Source organism: Crocodylus siamensis, chromosome 2 (genome assembly GCF_052110815.1).
Source record: "Crocodylus siamensis isolate JL-2025a chromosome 2, ASM5211081v1, whole genome shotgun sequence".
Classification (NCBI taxonomy): domain Eukaryota; kingdom Metazoa; phylum Chordata; order Crocodylia; family Crocodylidae; genus Crocodylus; species Crocodylus siamensis.
In genome coordinates this window covers 155,183,674-155,202,747 of record NC_143396.1, presented here as the reverse complement: position 1 = coordinate 155,202,747, position 19,074 = coordinate 155,183,674, and the positions used below count along the sequence as shown (strand labels likewise).

General features: G+C 46.3%; 2 protein-coding genes across 4 annotated transcripts in view; one reads left to right on the top strand and one right to left on the bottom strand.

Annotated features, from left to right (window-relative positions):
• LOC149870926 (alcohol dehydrogenase 1-like) overlaps positions 1-14,411 on the top strand; it is a 34,781-nt gene extending 20,370 nt beyond the window's left edge. Inside the window, exons 1-9 of one of the 2 annotated variants that reach the window (XM_090031849.1) lie at positions 1,490-1,643; positions 4,432-4,533; positions 5,382-5,523; positions 9,647-9,734; positions 9,841-10,060; positions 10,211-10,471; positions 11,412-11,547; positions 12,470-12,608; positions 13,200-14,411. In XM_090031849.1, coding sequence (XP_089887975.1) covers positions 1,626-1,643; positions 4,432-4,533; positions 5,382-5,523; positions 9,647-9,734; positions 9,841-10,060; positions 10,211-10,471; positions 11,412-11,547; positions 12,470-12,608; positions 13,200-13,224 — 1,131 coding nt within the window. In that variant the 5' untranslated portion in view covers positions 1,490-1,625 and the 3' untranslated portion in view covers positions 13,225-14,411. Of the gene's footprint in view, positions 1-1,489; positions 1,644-4,431; positions 4,534-5,381; positions 5,524-9,646; positions 9,735-9,840; positions 10,061-10,210; positions 10,472-11,411; positions 11,548-12,469; positions 12,609-13,199 lie in introns of those variants that run through there. The other variant, XM_090031850.1, reaches the window with a different exon arrangement.
• Positions 13,223-19,074, bottom strand: part of LOC149870924 (uncharacterized) — an 89,191-nt gene continuing 83,339 nt past the window's right edge. The window contains exon 4 of one of the 2 annotated variants that reach the window (XM_090031856.1): positions 13,223-13,354. In XM_090031856.1, the coding sequence (XP_089887982.1) occupies positions 13,317-13,354 (38 nt within the window). In that variant the 3' untranslated portion in view covers positions 13,223-13,316. The remainder of the gene's footprint in view (positions 13,355-19,074) is intronic. The other variant, XR_016440142.1, reaches the window with a different exon arrangement.

The window sequence follows — 19,074 nt, the reverse complement described above, 5'->3', positions numbered from 1 at the left end:
CAGGTGGCTGATGCTTCTCCTTGTCAACACAGGTCTTGTGTTCACTGCGACTTGACATGAGTTACTCTGTTCAAGATAATCTCTCTCAGGTGGAAGTATTCATAGTACAAGACATCATGCAGGCCACACAGGGTGATTTGATCAGTAGCTGATGAGTTATACCTTCATCACTACTGCATTTAACTCCCATACTGGGGGAACACGCCAGTCTTCAAACTATACCTTTAGAATCACAGAATCATAGAAAATGAGAGTTGGAAGGGACCTCAGGAGGTCATCTAGTCCAACCCCCTGCTCAAAACAAGATTTTCTGCAACTGTATCATCCCACTACCTTGATGCTATCCTGGTGACATAAAGCTGACAGCCCATAGCAGAGTCCTTTATGAGCTGCTTTCTGCTGCAATGTCTTCCTAGGCACTAATACTAAACAGCGTGTTATAAGGAAAATCTGCTATAAAGAAGAATCTTCCAGGAGGGGGCATGAAATAAAGGCCCACCCTTCTCTTTCAGGTGGTGCAAAGGTGTTAGTGTCCTGTAACTGAGCAGTCTAAGGTAGAAGGAGGCAGGGGCGGCGCATAGGAAGTACACAGGGGTCCACATGTACCCCCTGAGAGCGCTGGTGCACCCCCTGACTCGCCGCTTAGGAAATGGGCAGGGGGCAGGCAGGAGCACTGGTGCCCCCCCTGCAAGTGCTGGCCAATTGCTGCAGCCGCTCCCAGAAGTGGCCACAGCAATTCTCAGAAGCGACTGCAGCGATCAGCTGCAGTGATCAGCCACAGGAGTCCCCCCAGGCAGCGAGATGCCCCCCGCAACTAAGGCAGCACCAGTCGCCCATGAAAGGAGGCATCTGGCAACAGGTGGACTTCTGCCGTTCAACACATGGTTATTATTAGTGCGTTTCACCCCAGCCCACCTCTGGTGTGTGACATAAAGCAGTTACGTCCTCCTGACAAATCTCCAAGCACCTCAAAAGAGGGTAGCAGAGAAAATCATATCAGGTGAAAAGACTGACCAAGGGCTTGCTTGACAGCTGATATGAAAAACCCACAACAACAGCAGGAGATAGGGGGTGCTTCCATACCTTAGCCTAGATTGTGGGAATCTTACTCCTCATTAAAAGGGAAAAAAAACCTTCTGTACCTCTGTGAACATGCCTGCTTCCAAAGGCATGTTATTTTGCCAACTGGTCTGAAGTCAAATCCTGCTTTTCTGTCTTTTCTTTTCTTGTTTTTTGTCTTAAACTGGGAACCTAAAGAAATCTGGTCATTGCAACTCACTGGTCACTCCTGCACAAACCAAAAAAAGCTGGAGGGGGAAAAAAAACAAAAAACCCATAACTGAGGTTTTTTGGGAAAGAAGGAGGAAACATAAAAAAAATATGACAACCTCAGACCCTCTGGGCACTCCAGGGGTCACACTGGCGCCCTCCGTCTCTGGGATCAAAGTTTCCCTGCTTGTTTGATTTCCCTGCTCCAGAGAGGGCTGGACTACATCTCCCAGCTGCCATTGCTTGAGAGAGGGGCTGTCAGCTCCCGGGTTTTGCTGTAGCGGAAAATCTGTAGCAAAAGGTGGCTCAGAGTCCGCTTGCAGCAGGCAGGGCTGTGTTTGCAGTGCCCTGGGAGTATGGACACATCTGGAAAAGTAAGGCTCACTTCTTGCATTTCAGGCAGTCCCTTGTGCAGACCACGGGCATAGGCGTGCGAGCTCTTCTGCGGAGGGGCCCTCAGGATAGCAAAGCCTGAGGCTGAAGTTGGCTCCTTGTTGGTTCCTGCTTTCTTTTTCAAAGGTAATCTGTGGGGGCTGTCAGTTGGCAGCCACACACATGAAAACTGAGCTTGGGCTCAGGCAGCGCCCTACTCATACTTATTCAGAAGTGCTCCCCGGCCGTGGAGATGTGCAGTTTGGGGGGACCCGAGAAGGATTTTGCCCCATAATCCCACCCTAATCTGTGTGCTTGATACATGATACTGTTTTACGTTATTAGTAAATATGTGTGTTTTATGAGATTCTAACCCTGTAACATGTGTGATTCATTACTAACAATCTTTGATTGTATAAAGATGGGTTTTGAAAAAGGAAACGGGAACAAGGAACCAACTCCAGGCTCATTTGGAAGTTGCGGGGGGGGGGCTCTCTGCAGGGTCAGGAGGCCTTGCACTTCTGGCCCCAGGGCAGCTCTTTTGTTTTCTCAGTTTGTTCAAAGATTTCCTATCTGGGCAGGCTTCTTGTGGTTCTTATTCAAATGAAATCCCTCGGGTCACAAAAGAAATGCAAATAGGCAGCTACAGTAAATGCTGGTTTAACTGCCTAGCCTCCTCTTCTTCAGACTGCAAGGAACAGCTGGGTGAAGGCAAAATATGTTAAAGTCCTTTTGTATGGAGAGTGTTTCCGAGGTGCTCAAACTCTCTGAAGGTTTGATTATAAACATTGTGGAGGTTTGGGGAGGGCTGGAATGATGTTGTAGTCATGACATTCCCAGAAACGTATGAGGCAATGATCTTTTGAGGAGTGATATCATTTATTGGACCAGCCACAAGAGCAGGGAGAGATTTTTAGTCAGTCTGGCAAGCACAACATTCTCTGGACTAAAATCCCTCCCAACTATTCAGTCGGTTCAATAAAAAATATCCCACCCCCCCACCCGCCCTATCCCAATATCTTTGTCACAGGCTATGACCAGAACCTCCCAGCAGTAGGCTATGGCTCAGGGGCGTACATGTCAATGTGCAGACAGGGAAGTAAGGTAAAACAGAAAAGTAACCTACATATTTTTCTTTAGGGAAATGAACCGAAACAAGAAACAGAGTCAGGCAGCCTTGCCTGGCTGCATTTGAACATTAACTGGCTTCTAGCCCCACCATTTAGAAATCCTTCAGTTATAACTTCCTGGAAAGCATTTTATATATTTTTTTTCAGCATTGGCAATCTCTGACCCTCACATTATAATTCTCCCTGTTCTCCAAAAGCTTCTTTGAGGAGGAGCAGTGTTCTGCTCCAGCATCCCACACATTTCCCTGCTTCTGACAGTTAACATTTGGCTATCTCTGCTGCTAAGTGGAGAGTATATTCACTGCATTGTTAATAAAATAGTATCTGCAATTTTTGTTTTCTGAGCCACACTTCAGGTCAGCGATAGAAATCTTATGGCAGAGACACGGTCTGAGAGAGAGCAGCGTACTGTTGTAGCATGCTCCTCCTTTTGTGTGGAGGTGGCTGGTTGTCTGTGGAAATGTCAGGAGCTTGTTTTCACTCTATACAAAGCAGTCAGAGCTTAGAATTGGCGCAGGATGTGTATTTGACCCTTTCATCATTCACACATAACAACATAACTATGTGCCCCGGGTGGTGTAAACACAGGACTTCTTTGATCAAGGTAACTGTTCTGTGTACTAACCACGCTATCTCCATTATAGCACTGCAGTTCAGAGCAGTGGTTCAGAAAAGAGATGGAAAATGCCGTCTCGTAATTTGCACTTGGTTAGTGACTACAGAAAAGTGCAGTAGAGCTGTTGCAGAGAACTCAGAAAGCCTACAATGGAGCAGAATATTTTTAACCCTATGGATTCTTATTGGAAATCTTTGGGTTTGTCTTGTGAATCATATTTGTACACCTAACAGTGCTAACATTGTGTGGCCTTGAAAGGATCTTCAGGTCATCCCGGCATACCACAACACCCTGGTTGAGAATCACCGCCCTAGACCTAGGGGAGAAAGTCTTCCCTATTTGGCACGTGAAGGGCACAGAGGCACAGGCAGACAAGGTGGCTTGCTCAAGGCTGTGCAGGGAACTTTTGTTGGCTCTCTCTTTTGGGTGCTTTCAACCCAGTAATCTAACCTCATATTTATTTAGTCCAGTGCCTTAACCAGAAGATCATCCTGGCCCATGCTCCGTCGTTCAGCTCCAGTAAGAAATAAGCCAACTTTCACCCTTGGAGGTTTCTCATGTGAGAGGAAATTGTAATTGCTGCATCTCCTTAGACCCTCATCCTAAAGGAAGTTGAGAGATAAGGTAGCTCTAAATTCTAAATCACCATTATGATCTTGGTCTGCCCTGGACCAAATTACACAGACTTTGGTGCCTGTCTAAACCATGGCAGCCTCTTTTGGTGCCCTATGCATGCATGCATGCAGTGCTGCAGCTCTGCCCTCCACCTACCCTACCACCCCTCACTACAGCATGGCTTTAGAAGAGGCTTTCATAAGGCAGCCTTGTGGCTGACTTAATGGTACCTATTCTAGAAAAATATTCTTCTCATCATCTGTGGGACTTTCAAGCCCAGTTTCTACCACTCTGGCTCTTTTCACCAATGTCAAGGGATAAGGGTGAAGATGAAGATTTTCCCTCTATTTTCTAGAGACTTGTGAAAATGAAAATAGAATATCAAAGGCAAAAATTCCTGTACAACTCTAACTGAAACTTTTTTAACAGGTTATAAAATGCAGGGCAGCTGTTGCCTGGGAAGTGGGCAAACGCCTCTCAGTTGAGGAGGTAGAGGTCGCCCCACCAAGGGCTCATGAAGTTCGTGTTAAGGTAAGACTCTCTTCCCTGAAAGGTCCCCTATGGCTCTCTGCACTATTCTTTATTCTACCTGAACTGAGAGGCAGAACGCAGGGTGGAACCTTAGAGACTAAATAGTTCATGGAGACATGAGCTTTCAAAGCAACAACCTACTTTGTCTGATGCTAAGACTAAATTTGAAAGCAACTTCGCCATTAGGTTATGGAATTATGTTACCTAGCAATGAACTGTATAGCTTTTTTTCCTTTGATTCCTGGTAGTTGTTAGTGGTGTTATTTTATGTATTCACCCTTGGGATGCTTGATTCCCAGAACACTAAAAACTGGAGGTATCCTAAAAGTGAGCTTGTGGTCCTCTTAAGCAGCACTGAATATAAGGTGAATTAAATTGATGGAAGCTATTAAATATAGGCAGACAGAGAGAGGTCCTGGTCCATGGACCAGAGGTAGAATTAGAAATGTTGGTGCCGTGGGTGGGAAAGGAGGGGAGGTGGAGAGAGGGGATACCAAGCACTGGAGTGCTGGGAAGGATGCCAGATGCTTATCTCCTCACACAGAGGCTGCTGCTGCCACACCACTCCCCAAACAGGTTGGTGCAGCGTGCTGCGAACAGCACCAGCCATGGCACTGTGGGCTCCCTAGAGGTGTCATTCTGTCATCCCACTCATATCAGTGCTGAGAGCTGGTGTCACCCTCACACACCACTATTTATACTATTGCCACAGACCAATTTTTAAACTGGATAACAAAACTGTGACCTAGAATCAAGTAGCAAAACAAAAAACTACTCTGATGAGTATGGATAAATGGAAGCCTGTGTACATTCCCCAGGGCTGATCTCTCCTTTCTGTTTCCATACAGATAGTGGCTACAGGAATCTGTGGGACAGACGATCATGTTCTGAAAGGTTCTTTTCCCGACATAGATTACCCAGTTATTCCTGGCCATGAAGGAGCTGGGATTGTGGAGAGCATTGGAGAAGGAGTGACTTGTGTGAAACCAGGTATGGAGAAACAGGATTCACCATTCATAATGGTTTAGTGGTTTAGGGTCCCAGAATGTTCATGGGCATCATAGATTTAGTATTTGATTGTTCACTGCTGAAGTCAGTGAGAGCTGTGGGAGGCCATTGCTGTGTGGCCTATATATAGTTGTAAAATGACCTAGCGCATTTATACATGTACCTTTGTCTGCTCCAACACACCGGAAATCCAGTGTATTAGAGCAGACTCGATTAATTGAGTCTGTGGAGCATGCAGCCTGAAGCGCCCGACGCTGCATTACATTAATTTGTATAAATGACACAATGCGTGTCAGTGCTCAGAAGAGGGCAGTGGTACGCTTTTGAATTTCATAGTTTTCATAGATTTGCATCCCCCTGCCCAAGGGGCAGGAAGTCAGCTAGGGTCAATGGATCCCAGCAAGATAAGTATCCAAATGCTTGTTAAAAGAGTCCAGAGCAGGTGCTTGCACCACCTCTGGGGGGAGTCTATTCCAGGCCTTGGGAGCTCAGACAGTAAAGAAGTTTTTCCCTATGTCCAGTCTAAAACGGTCCTGCAGGAGTTTGTGACCATTGGACCTTGTCATCCCTTGGGGTGCCCTGGTGAACAGGTATTCCCCCAGATCCTGATGCACACCCCATAGGTACCTGTAGGCAGCCACCAAGTCACCCTTTGAGCCTGCGTTTCTCCAGGCTGAGGAGTCCCATAGTTCACAGCTGTGGTATTGCATTGGTGGCACATGTTCATCTTGTGGTCAGTCATGACCCTGAAGTCTCTTTTGGTCTGGTGCTAGTGAGCGTAGTATTGCCGAGCCTATAAGTGAGATGCAGGGTTTTTTTCCCACAGTGTGTAGCACCTGGCATTTCTCCGTATTGAATGCCATCAGGTTTTCATCCGCCCATCCTGCAAGCCTATCAAGGTTGGTCTGGATCACTAGTCTATCATCAAGTGTGAACACTCTTCCCCAAAGTTTGGTGTCGTCAGCTAACCTAGCCAGTCTGCTCTTGACACCAGTGTCCAGATCATTTAGGAAGACATTAAACAGTACAGGTCCAAGAACAGAGCTTTGGGGGACACCACTAGTCACCGTGTGCCATGTTGATTCAGTTACATCAACTACCACTCTCTGGGTTCTGGGTCCAGCCTCGGAGCCAGTTCCCCAGCCATAGGACTGTGGAGTAGTCAAGGCTGCAGTTGGCCAATTTTTCCATGAGGACATCATGGGACAGCAAGTCAAGGCCTTTTTTAAAGTCCAAATATGTGACATCAACCTCTTCCCTTTTGCCCAGGTGTCACGTAGTCATAGAAGGAATTGAGATTGGAAAGACAAGATGTACCTGCAACAAACCCATGCTGGCTATCCCGCTGAATGTTGCTTTCTGTTAGTCTGTCAGGGATGGTGTCTTTGACAATGTTTTCCAAGATCTTCCAAGGGGTTGAGGTCAAACCAAATGCCCTGTAGTTTCCCGGATCTTCTTTCCTCCCTTTCCTGAAGATAGGCCCTATGTTGGCCCTCTACCAATCTTCAGGTACTTCACCTGAGCGCCACGAATTGTTGAATATCCTTGCCAGAGGCCACGCGATGATGTCTGTCAGTTCCTTTGGCACTCTTGGGTGCAATCTATCTGGACCAGCTGATCTGTGGGGGTCCAGCCTCTCAAGATGCTCCTTTACAAGATCCATGCCAATAGTGGGCATATAATCATCCTTACCCTAGTCATCCTGCATCATGTTAGGCAGGCTAGTCCCTTTGGGCTGGTAAAAAGCCAATGCAAAGTAATCATTAAGCAGACTGGTGTTCTCCTGGGTGTCAGTGGTCAGCTTCCCCAACTGGTTTAGCAGGGGTCCAATGTTGCCCTTGTTTTTCTTTCAATTCCCCACATATCTGAAGAAGGACTTTTTATTGTCAGCCAGATGGAGTACAGGTGCTGCCTTGGCTTTCCTAGTTCGCTCCCTGCAGGTGTGGACCAGTGCTGAGTACTCCTCTTTAGTGGTGTTTCCTGTCTTCCATTCTTTATGAGCCTCTCTTTTTACACACAGGAGGTCCATGAGTATCCTGTGGAGCCAAGGGGATTGTTGAGCCCTTTTACCACCTTTCCTAGGGGTTGGGATGGACTACCCTTGTGCTTCTAAGATCACTTCCTTAACGTGCAAACACCTATCATGAACTCCCCTCCCTGTGAAGTCATGGCCTCTCAGGGCCTCAAGAGCAAGCCTCCTGAGCTTATGAAAGTCAGTTTTCCTAAAGTCAAGGACTACTGCATTGCTGGCTGACTTGCCAGCTTTGCGATGGATAGTGAAAGTGAGCAGCTCGTGGTCAGTGTCTGTCACCCAGCTTTCCTTCGATTCTTAGGTCGCTGATTAGTTCATCCCCTTTGGCCAGTACCAAGTCCAGCAGTGCCTTACCTCTTGTCAGCCCATAAAATTCTTGAGTCAGGTAGAGCTCATCTACGCATGTAAGGAAGCTTTGTGACCACTCGGATTGGGCCAAGTGCTCTTCCCAAGAGATGTCTGGGTAGTTGAAGTCTCCCATGACAACCTTGCACCGAGAGCGTGCAGCCTCAGCCAGCTCCCTGGCGAATTCTTCATCAAGCTCTTGTTCCTGATTTGGAGGCCTGTAGTAGACTCCTACCATTTTATCCCCTTCACCACATTCCCCTTGTATTCTAACCCTAAGGATCCCCAGTCATCCTCTTTGAGTGCCAATCTCAGCTTGTAAGGATGTGTAGCTCTCCTTCAGATAGAAGGCTACACCCCCGTCCCTTTTTTCAGCATGACCTGTCCTTTACAGGGTACAGCCATTTATACCAGTCATAAAAGAAATCCCACCAGGTCTCCATTATCCCTATGAGATCATAGTTGTTCTTGTTCAACAGACAGACCAGTTCGTCCTGTTGAGTCCCTAAACTCCTAGCATTAGTGTACAAGCAAGAAGTATGCCACTGGAGGCCCTTGGCTTCCTTATACTCATGGAGAAGCTCTGTTTCTGGGTTGGAGTAGGAGTGGGTTCCCTTGACCATCCTAACCTGCTATTTTGCAGTTGATGCTTGGTGAGCTTGCTCTGGCGGTTGTGCACCCATCCTCCTGCGAACTTAGTTTAAAGCCTGGTTAAGCAGGTCAATCAGTCTGGCTGAGAAGAGCTTCTTCCTCAGTGGAGTGAGGTGGAGGCTGTCTCTTCCCAACAGACCACTGCCTCTCTCTCCGACATGCGGACTGCTATCATAGAAGCTGAAGCCTTCACAATGGCACCAGCACAGCAGTCTTCTGTTTATTGCCTCAATTCGTCTCTCCCTCCTCAGTCTGTGACCCATAACAAGAAGGATTAAGGAAAAAAACCCCTGCGCCCTCAACCACCTTCGATTTGTTTTAGTTCAAAAGCATGCCACCGCCATTTTCTCAGTGCTAACATGCATTTCATCATTTTTACAGCACATGCATGTGTACAAATGCTCCTAGAGACCAGTTTAAATTATTAGCAGTATGTCTGCATCCAGTGAGGAGAAAGAGAGAGACTATCTCATTACTTAAGGGTTTTTTAGGGAGGCCGCATGCCTTTTCATGTTCTCTAGCTAGACTTCTCACATATATTACTCAAGATGGTTGCTTTTACCATACCTCACCAGTTTGCTTAAAATATTCTTTGAGCAGAGGGGACCACTGACTTTCCTTTAATAAGTATTAGCTATTATTAGCAAAACGTGTTTTTTTTCCAAAAACGGGGAATCTAAGAACAACTACTGGGCTAACATTTGGGGTTTGAGATGCAAAAATCACCCTTTTCTTTGACTTAAAAAAGTGATTTCTTTTTTAGTTCAATTTTGTAACTGTACTAACAATTAACTTTTTAAAAACAAGTTTACTATGCAGAATGTTTTATAAAATAGCTATGGTTCATACTTGAAAATATGACTATTTTAGAACTTTGTCACTATATAATGTCTTGTATAGGTTAGAATATAATTGCTGGGCATAATTATTAATACTGTAAATCTCCAGCTGAGTAGATGGCTTTGCATGTGGTGCTGGTATTTGAAAACTCAAACTGAGGTGCTGTAGTAGACAGCAGATACATAGTATAGAGTTGCTGAGTGAGATTTGACCCAAGATGGATTGCTATTTTACTAGGAGATAAGGTCATTCCTCTTTGCCTGCCTCAATGTGGGGAATGCAGCTCCTGTCTGAATCCAGATGCCAACTGTTGCTTGAAAACACAGTAAGTTTGTTTTAATTTCTCTGTTACCTGAATCACTTCAGTAAGCAATGATGACTGTGTCAGACATAGCTTATTTTACTAACAAGTATGGATGTATTTCTAACAGTCTTTATGAACCACAGAACCTGATGCCTGACAAGACTAGCAGGTTCTCCTGCAAAGGGAAACAGATTCACCATTTCCTGTGGATCAGCACCTTTTCGGAGTACACAGTTATGCCCGATTCCGCAATTGCAAGAATTGATGCTGCTGCTCCTTTGGATAAAGTCTGTCTGTTTGCCTGTGGATTTTCCACAGGTTACGGGGCTGCCATCAATACTGCTAAGGTGTGTGCATTTGTGTTGCAAGGACAAAAGGCACAAATATTTCCTTAAGACATTAACAAATTGTGTAGAGCCCAAACCTTTTCCTCCATTTCACAGAACAATATTTTATAATTGGATTCTAACAAAGTCCTGTTATCTGTGTTTATGTAGGTTAAACCTGGTTCTACCTGTGCCATCTTTGGTTTGGGAGGAGTTGGGCTCTCTGTTGTCATTGGCTGTAAAACAGCCAGAGCTTCCCGAATCATTGGGATTGACATCAACAAGGATAAATTTACCAAGGCCAAAGAGGTAGGAGCAACCGAGTGCATCAACCCACGGGATTTCAGGCAGCCCATTCAGCAGGTGCTGACTGAGATGACTGCTGGTGGTGTGGACTATTCCTTTGAAGCTGTTGGGGATGTAGATACTATGGTACGTAAATTGTTAGTACACATTCCCTCTGCTCATCAGTAGCCTGATATTAATTTAAACCTTAATGTAGTGTTCTGTCTGGTGGCTGGACTTGCTATGCATGTATTCTACAAAATATTAGGGGCATGTCCAGATGAGTGCGGTTGTGCGGTACGTGGCACTGCAAACACATTTCCAGCACCCCATACTGCACAGGTCAGAGCTCTCTGCACTGAAAGAACATGCTGCCTGAGCATGCGCTGCCCCATTTTTTTTCCCACTTTTTTTTGAGCCCTGAATATCCACACGCCACCCCCCGCTCATTGTCCAGCTGCTCACCACCCCCGACCCCCCACTTCTCCTCCGGCTGTGCCGTATTCCATCATTATGGAATGGAAAAGGCAATGGGTCAAAAAAACTGCAGAAAAAACCCCTAAGCAACGCACGCTCGAGCCGCATTCACTGCTAAAAAGTGGAGCTGGGCTGCTTGGACCCTGGCTGCAGCTGCCAGCCAGACTCTGCCTGGCAGAATCACCAAAACTGCAGCTCCAGGAGGCCCCCAGGACCCCAGGTAAGGCTGCTGGGGCCAACACAGTACTGGCCTATGCCTACCCAGGGCAACTGGCCATGCACCAAAGTGCATCCCTGGTATCCCTGGGAAACCAAACATCCATGCACATCTGGACACAACCAAGGAATCCATATGTTTTTAGGGCAACTTACATGCTAGTTTCCAACAACAGCTCTCAGAACAAAGACTAAAACTTCCATGGCTTATTCAAAGAAGCCTGTTTTCCTGCTGTGTAAATAATAAGGGATGCATAACTGGATTGATTGTATTTTTAAAACGGATATAAAAAATCTTGGATTTCAGCCATACCAAATAGTACAGAGAGGAGGTTTTATTTCCTACACTTATCTTTTCCTCTTTGTGATTTTTCTTATGTGCTTTTTTGATCAGATGGCTGCCTTGGCATCTTGCCACATGGGTTCTGGTACCTGTGTGGTGATTGGGGTACCTGCTTTAGGATCTCAGCTATCGTTTGATCCGACGTTGCTGTTAACTGGACGTACCTGGAAAGGGAGCATTCTTGGAGGTATAGAAATAATGAAAAGTGAATGATGTTTACAGCTTTCACAAATAACCATCCCCATTAACCAAAACCTGGCGTTTTCAATCTTGCTATCTCATTGCTGTATTCCAGGGGTTGTCAACTGGGGGTACACATACTCCCCAGGGGTACTTTGAAAGGTCCCAGTGGGTATGCAAGGTCAGGCAGAGACAGAGCACTGCCACCCCATGGCACGGCCTCACAGGAGCAAGGCCAGGGTGGGGCGAAAGCAACAGCGCCCTTCTGTGGGCTATACAGGCACCGCACTGCCACACTCCTGCCACTCGTCACCCTCCCCCATTCCTTGTCCAGCAACTCGCCACCCCCCGCTCATTGTCTGGCTGCTCACCACCCCCCTATCCGCCACTAGTCATCTGGCCGTGCACTACCTCCCCGCCCTCTTGCCATCCAGCCGTGCCATATTCCATCATCCTGGAATGGAAAACGCAATGATCCTTATGTCACCACCAAAGTAGAGTGTAAAAGTCAAACAGTTGTAAATATATGTTATGTGTGAATTTGGATTTGTATATAAATTTGAAAAAATATTATTATTTTGTATTGGTCTGATAGTGTATGATTTATACTGTGAAACCTTGTGAAGGAACAGATTTCATTGTGCTACTATACAACAAAGAAGTAATGGTGCCAGATGGTATATGACAGGTACCCCAAACAGGCAAGGTGACAAGCATACAAGTTATGTAGCTCTAGTGACTGGACCTGTGCATGCAGATAACTCCTCAGTGCATGTCCAAGTCCTAATGGAAGTATTAAGTGCCTTTGTAGAGCTAGCCTGCCCAATGAGCTATACCAGACTCAGTGCCTTGAATCTTCACTGTACTTAAGCATTACTTATTCACAGTGATTTATTTGATTAATTGTGTGTGGCTTTTATTTTATCCAGGCTGGAAGACAAAGGATTCTATCCCTAAGCTGGTTTCTGGTTACATGGAGAAGAAATTTAATCCAGATGTATTAATAACCCACACATTGCCTTTTGAAAAAATCAGTGAAGGCTTTGAATTGTTATGTGCAGGAAAGAGGTGAGATTTGGAATTACTAATATTTCATATAACAAACATAACTTTCATGTAAAACGTAGTGCTGTTCAACATGCTGCTAAATGTTTTTAAAAGACCCAGGCAACAGTAAAGTGACATTATAGGATTTCGTCTTACATCAAGGTGCAAAAGCATATTGGCAGTAGTGTACTGTAATTTGAATTTGTAATCAGAAAGTGAAATCCTCCAATTTGTGCCAAGTAGCATTTCTGTTGCATGTGATATTTCATTGATACTAACAAAGATTCATGAAATCAGAATATCTCATTTCAGTACTGGGAAAATATGGTAACAGAGACTGCATAAAGAGGATATAAAAAAGAGTCAGTGACAAGAACACAATAGAAAAGGAAAAATATAAAAATTGTGGTGGAAGAGATGAGGGAGGAGGATACAGTGGTATATGCTTCTGAACAATTTTCATCAGCAGCATTTGTGTTCATGGCTGACCAGAGCTGGTTTAGGAATATGTTTTACAACAAGGAAGATGGGGTCAAAAACAAATCAAATATGTATCTGCGCATCCAAACGTATAATTTTGTTGTTTGTAACTACTTTCATTTCACATTTCAGTATTCGCAGCATCCTGTACTTTTAAGATTGAAAACAGTGGTGTGCCTGGATGTGAGTACCTCAGCACTTCTTGTCCAGAATCTTTTCTTCAGTGACTTCTTTTTATGCGATTGCTTCCTAAAGAAAGCTGTGAGAGTCCTTGGTCCTAGCATGACCTGGGAAAAAAAATGAAAAGATGTCGTTTAATAAAGAAGCAGCCCTATTCACAAAGAATGCTTTGAAAGGAAATTTAAAGGCAGGTGAGAGAGCTATATGGGAGAAAAGTAGATCTACATGTTGAAAAGATGTAGATTAAGTTGGTCACCTCACTGGTAAATAGGCTTCCTTTACCCCACTCCATTGCTACATCTCCTTACTTGCAGCTTTCTCTTGCTTATACATATGACAATTAAGATAATCTCAGTTAATCTCAAATATCTTGGAAAGTAGCCTGCATCCAGCCTTCCACATGGTAGCCCTGCCAGCACAACACTCCACTCTGCTCCTGCAGCCCTTCCTGCTCCCATTCCCATCTCACCACAGTTTGCAAAAAGCATCTCAGCCCTGATCCCGCAAGCTTTTAAGGTAGCACAGAAGTGGAGGGATCTGGTAAATTCAGAGATGGCTTTCTTTGTAAACAGTGGGTTGGGGTAGGAAGGGGGTGGGGGCATGTGGTCGCAAAACAGAAAAGATTACGTTATTCATTTAGAGAAGTGATTTTTGACAGTGTCAAATGGGAGTGACAGAGGGAGATAGAAGAAGCTCCCAAAATATTTGTGTGGGGCAAAATAACCCTGTCTGGCTCCTCCTGGATCTGCAGCCAGGAGGAACTAGAGCCTGGGTCCAGCACCTGTGCTATTCCCAGCAGTATAAAAAGCTGCCCTGTCCTGGCACCATCCATACAAAAAGCTGCCCTGGCAAGTAGCTCAGGGCCACTCGCTCTCCAGAGCTTCTGGGGCTCGGCCACTTTGTACCTGGGGACACTACCCCTTGTGCCAGATGGACTGTTGCCACAGCATCCCAAATCCATTTTTAAAAATACCCCAAAATCCATGTTTTTCCACAGTTAACGCAAAAGACCACTCTATATATACACACACATACATATATAAATATATCTAGAGAGAGAGAGACAGCAATCAGTTGATCAATGCTTTATTGGTATATTTACAATGTTAAATCAATGTGGAAGCCTACCAGTGCCTCTATCATCATGATAAAATAAATTCTAAATACCTATGTGTGTTGATGTGCACTTTTGGATTTCTTCGCACATGATGGGTGTGTGATGGGGGGATGTGGTGTTTGCTGGAAGGGGGTGGGAAGAGGTGTGGGGGAAGGCGGCACGTGGTTGTGCATGGAGGGATGTGGGTTGGTGTGTGGGTAGGTGTGGGGCAATTGTTGGGGGATTGTGGGTGTGGGGGACCTTGTGGGGGCGCTGCTCAGGAGGGGTGGGTCCCCTGGCCACCACAGGGTGCAGCCCCCCTCCCCACAGCACATGGAATACCCCTCCCCAGGGCCCCAGCCTCCCCCTGGAGGGCCACAACCCCTATTCCCCATAGGGCCCCAGCCTCCGTGCCCAGGGTCCCAGGCACCCTGGAGGGCCACAGCCTCCCCACCCAAGGTCGCAGCTCCCTCTGGAGGGCCCCAGCCCCTCCACCCAGGGTCCCAAGCTTCCTGAAGGGCCACAGCCCCCACACCCAGGGTCCCAGCTTCCCCTGGAGGTCCACAGACCACCTGCCCAGGGTCCCGGGGACCCTGGATGGCCCCAACCCCCCCGCCCAGGGCCCATAACTTACTTTTAGCAGCAGCAACAGGAGTGGGGCACTCTGAGCCATGGCGGCAGGACCCGGTGCAGCATGCAGAGACTGCGCACCAAGCCCAGCCAGGTCCTACTGGCCTCGGGGATTGTCTGCCACCCAGGCAGGCCAGGCCCTTGCTGGTAGGACATGGTGCAGCACATGGGGACCGCATGCCAGGCCCAGCCGGGTCCTGGGGCCTCTACTGCTAGGCTGGGCCCTTGGTGGCAGGACCTGCTGCCCTCCGGGCCCCTCTGTCACCCAGCTGGGCTGAACCATTGGTGGCAGGACCCGGCGTGGTGCTCAGGGACCGTGTGCCAGGCCCAGCTGGGTCCTGGCAGCCCTGAGGTCCCTCTGTGGCCCAGCCAGGCTGGGCCCTTGGTGGCAGAACCCAGAGTGGCACGCAGTCCCCGCATGTCAGCCCCAGCCAGGCCCTGCCACCCTCAGGGACCCTCTGCCACCTGGCTGAGCTGGGCCCAGGATGGCAGAGCCTGGCTGGATCCTGCTGCCCTGGGCCTGGCCCAGCCGGGTGACACGGGGGCCCCAAAGGTGACAGGGCCCGGCTGGGCAGGGATTGGGGGGTTTGGGGGACTAGTGGAGGGAGGGACTGGGCACAGATCAGGGGATCTGGGAGGCTGGTGGGGGAAGGGGTCGGGCAGGGGTTGGGGGCTTCGGGGGGGGTCTGGCGGGGGGAGGGGCTAGACAGGGCAGAGATCAGGGGACTGGGGGAGTGGGCAGAGCCAGTGGGGGTCCCCCCCATAGTACCCTCCCCCCTCCCTCAGCCCCCCCGCCCTCTTACTCACCATCATTGGAGCCCTGGTGCTGAACACATGGCCTGTCCGGCCTCGTGTTTCAGCACCAGGTTGAGGGGCCAACCATGGAGACGCTCTGGCAGCCAGAGTGTCTCCCAGGAGGACCCAGCCTCCGGTTGCCTCAGGGCACAGTCGGGAGCCATGCCCTGCCCTCCTTTTTTTTGTTTCGGTTTTCTTAGACCCCTGGATATCCAGGGGTCTAACATTTTTTCATTCCCGCACATGCCTCTTGCCCCACCTCAAAAGGGTTTGAGGTAGGGCAAGAGGCATGTGCGCACTCATCTGCATGCACCCAACGTGTCCACAAAAACAATTGCTGCTGATTTATCAGTAGTTTTAAAATGAATTGTAGATTTTTTTGCATTTCTGCCAAGTTGTACTACAGTTGTTAAATCAGAGCAATTAAATTATGTGAGTCAAATATATTCATAAGTACAATCTGTTTCAAGTTATAAACAGGCTTCTTTCTCCCTCTAATAATCTTGACCATATGTTCTAGATATTTAATGGGGAGGGAGACAGTTTATTAGCAAGGGGTTAAATCTTTCAGCCATACAGCACAAATGCATGATCACATAGCAGGTTTTTGGTTGTAGCTGTGTTGGTCTAACGACAAGACAGGCAAGGGTCTTTGAGGAGATGTGATCTTTTTTATTAGACGAAATGAATAGCATTAAGGCACAAATGCATTATCACTGGAAAAGTCAAACATGCAGTCCTCACAGTGGATGTGTCTCCATCAAATACTTTATTACACAGTAGACTAATCTACTGTACAGTAAAATGTCACCATCTACATGTATACATATTTACTGTACAGTAGTGCAAGTAGTGCTCGCTGGGAGAAAATTTGCTTCTGATCAGCCTCTTCCCCGGGGTGGGGGGAAGTATGGCAGGAGAAGCCCTGTTCAAATCTGCTCCCAAGAGGGAGCACATGCAGACATGCTCCTGGGTAGGGTTACTACACAGTATTTTTGCTGGGATGCAGTAAACCTACTTTGAATTCATAGCATATGTAAACATGCCCAGCAAGCTGTCTACCTGTCTTAGCTTAGACCCCTAAGATAAACATTTTAGTATGAGTTTTAAACATGTCTAGTAGGAGATTGTGCTAATAAAACAGCAACAAATGCCTAATGTTACACTATGTAACAAAGTAGTGATTCTCAACCAGGGTCCCATGAGATCCTTTTAAGGGTGTCACAATATTAGCACTGTTATGTGTGCAAACCCTTACACAATTTACAGGATAAACTCAGAGATTTCCAATAGGAATCCATTGTGTCAAAAACACTCTGACCTGCTGTAGTCTTTGAGTTCTTTGCAACAGAATAATTGTTCTGCTATTTTTGTGTAGTCAAAAGTGAGTGAAAGGTAAGAGCTGCCATTTTCTAAGGGGTGTCTTGAGTCTAAAAAAGGTTGAGAATGTCTCGTGTAAAGGTTGATCATTGCTAGATTCCCTCCATGTTCATTTTCTCAGTTGTTTTCAATAAAGGATCTTCTTTCTGGAGTTGACAATTTTGCAAATATCACGTCTCACCCCAACTACAAGCAAAGTAATTTTATAACATCAGTCAGATGGTTGTGGAACTACTACTAAGGAAAGGATGTATTCTGAAGAAATGTTTATTAAACCAAGGGAACAACACTTTTATTTCTACAAATACTGACTTTTGATTTTTGTAATACAATGTTTATAATGAAATGACACCTAATTCTTCAATTAACTGCATGTAACATGGCATGTTCTCATTTTATTTCTATTGCAAACTTAGTTTAAATGTATCATATCAGATATAGAAGTTACTAAATCAAATGTCGCGTTTCATCTCTTTGAAGAGTTGGCATTATGCACATGCACTGAGGTCTGCTTCAGAATGCTAAGCATTGCTAGAAGTTCCTCCATTAACCCATAAACCACCGTTTCATATGTTAAGTTGAAAGACCAAAAGGTTTCCCTCTATCTCTTCCTTTAGGTCCGGAGGGTTATTAGATCTCCATAACCCCTTGGACTTATTTATCAAATGTGGTAGAGTTAAGGGCCCAAACTCGGAGCGTTGTCCTATGACCTAGCCCCACTCGAAGACACTGAATTGAATGAACAAACAACACAAGGATGAAGTTAAACTCCATTATATATTGTAACAGAATAAGTCAAAATAACAACAACCCTAACCAATATAAATGAGAATCATACAACAGGTAACAAGTTAATATTTACATAATGAATCAAAACACCACACTGTCACCACAGGGTGGCAGTAAAGTACATTTCGACCTGTTACAGTGAGTCTGCTCCTCCCATCTCCACTATAACTAATGAGGTTTTCTAATCCGTTCCCTCAGCAAGTTCTAGGCAACTCAAAACCTGGGAAGGGTGATACGTTACCATCTCCAAGTGGTGGAAGGAGCTGCTCTCTCAGGCAATTATCCTTACCAATCCAATGGGAACCCTTTCACTCTGTCGCAAACCCCCTTCACACACATGCACCTTCCACTTTGTATTAAACACGTCTCTCAAGCGCCTGCATGCACCTAACCAATGTTCACCATTAACCCTGCCACATGAAGGTGAACACACACACCAAGACGCGTGCATGCCCCCCCAGTTTTCTCTTCACAATCCCTTTTTAAACACCTCCAGTACCTCACTCCTACCAATCATTAGTCCAGCCAACCATCCACTAAATCACCTGTCCATCACCAATGGACCACTCAGGAGCATTTTTCCCTCACACAACAGTTCCTAAATTTTCCCGCCAGGAGGGTTACATAACCAAGGGGCACCATGCATGCTCAAGGTGAATTAATGTATGGAGCTGGGTCATGGCACCATCAAGGGCAAATGTTCACACCTTCTGGAACCCTCAAGCCCTGCAGCCATGTACAAATGTGCACATGCTCCACAGTGTAATAAACAACCAGGCCAGAATCTGGAGTCAACAAAGTCACAGGTCATATTGATCGCCCTCAAAAAATGATGCACCCCTCTCCTGTACTCCTTGAACAAAAGGGCAGTCCCAAAACATATGCAGTCCAGATTCTTCAGCCCCACACCTCCTCTTGGGCAAGCTGCCAATCTTACCAAACCCCGTTTCTGGTGAATTCCCCTCAGAGGAAGAATATTCCATATTATCACCCATATGATATGCAAATGTTCTCCTTTCAATCTATTATCTGTTACTTCTTTCCACACATTTACCATCTGTCTTTCCATCAGATCCCCAACTACTGTTATCTTACCTTTCTTTCTTATCATATTAATCACCTTCTTACAGTCCATCA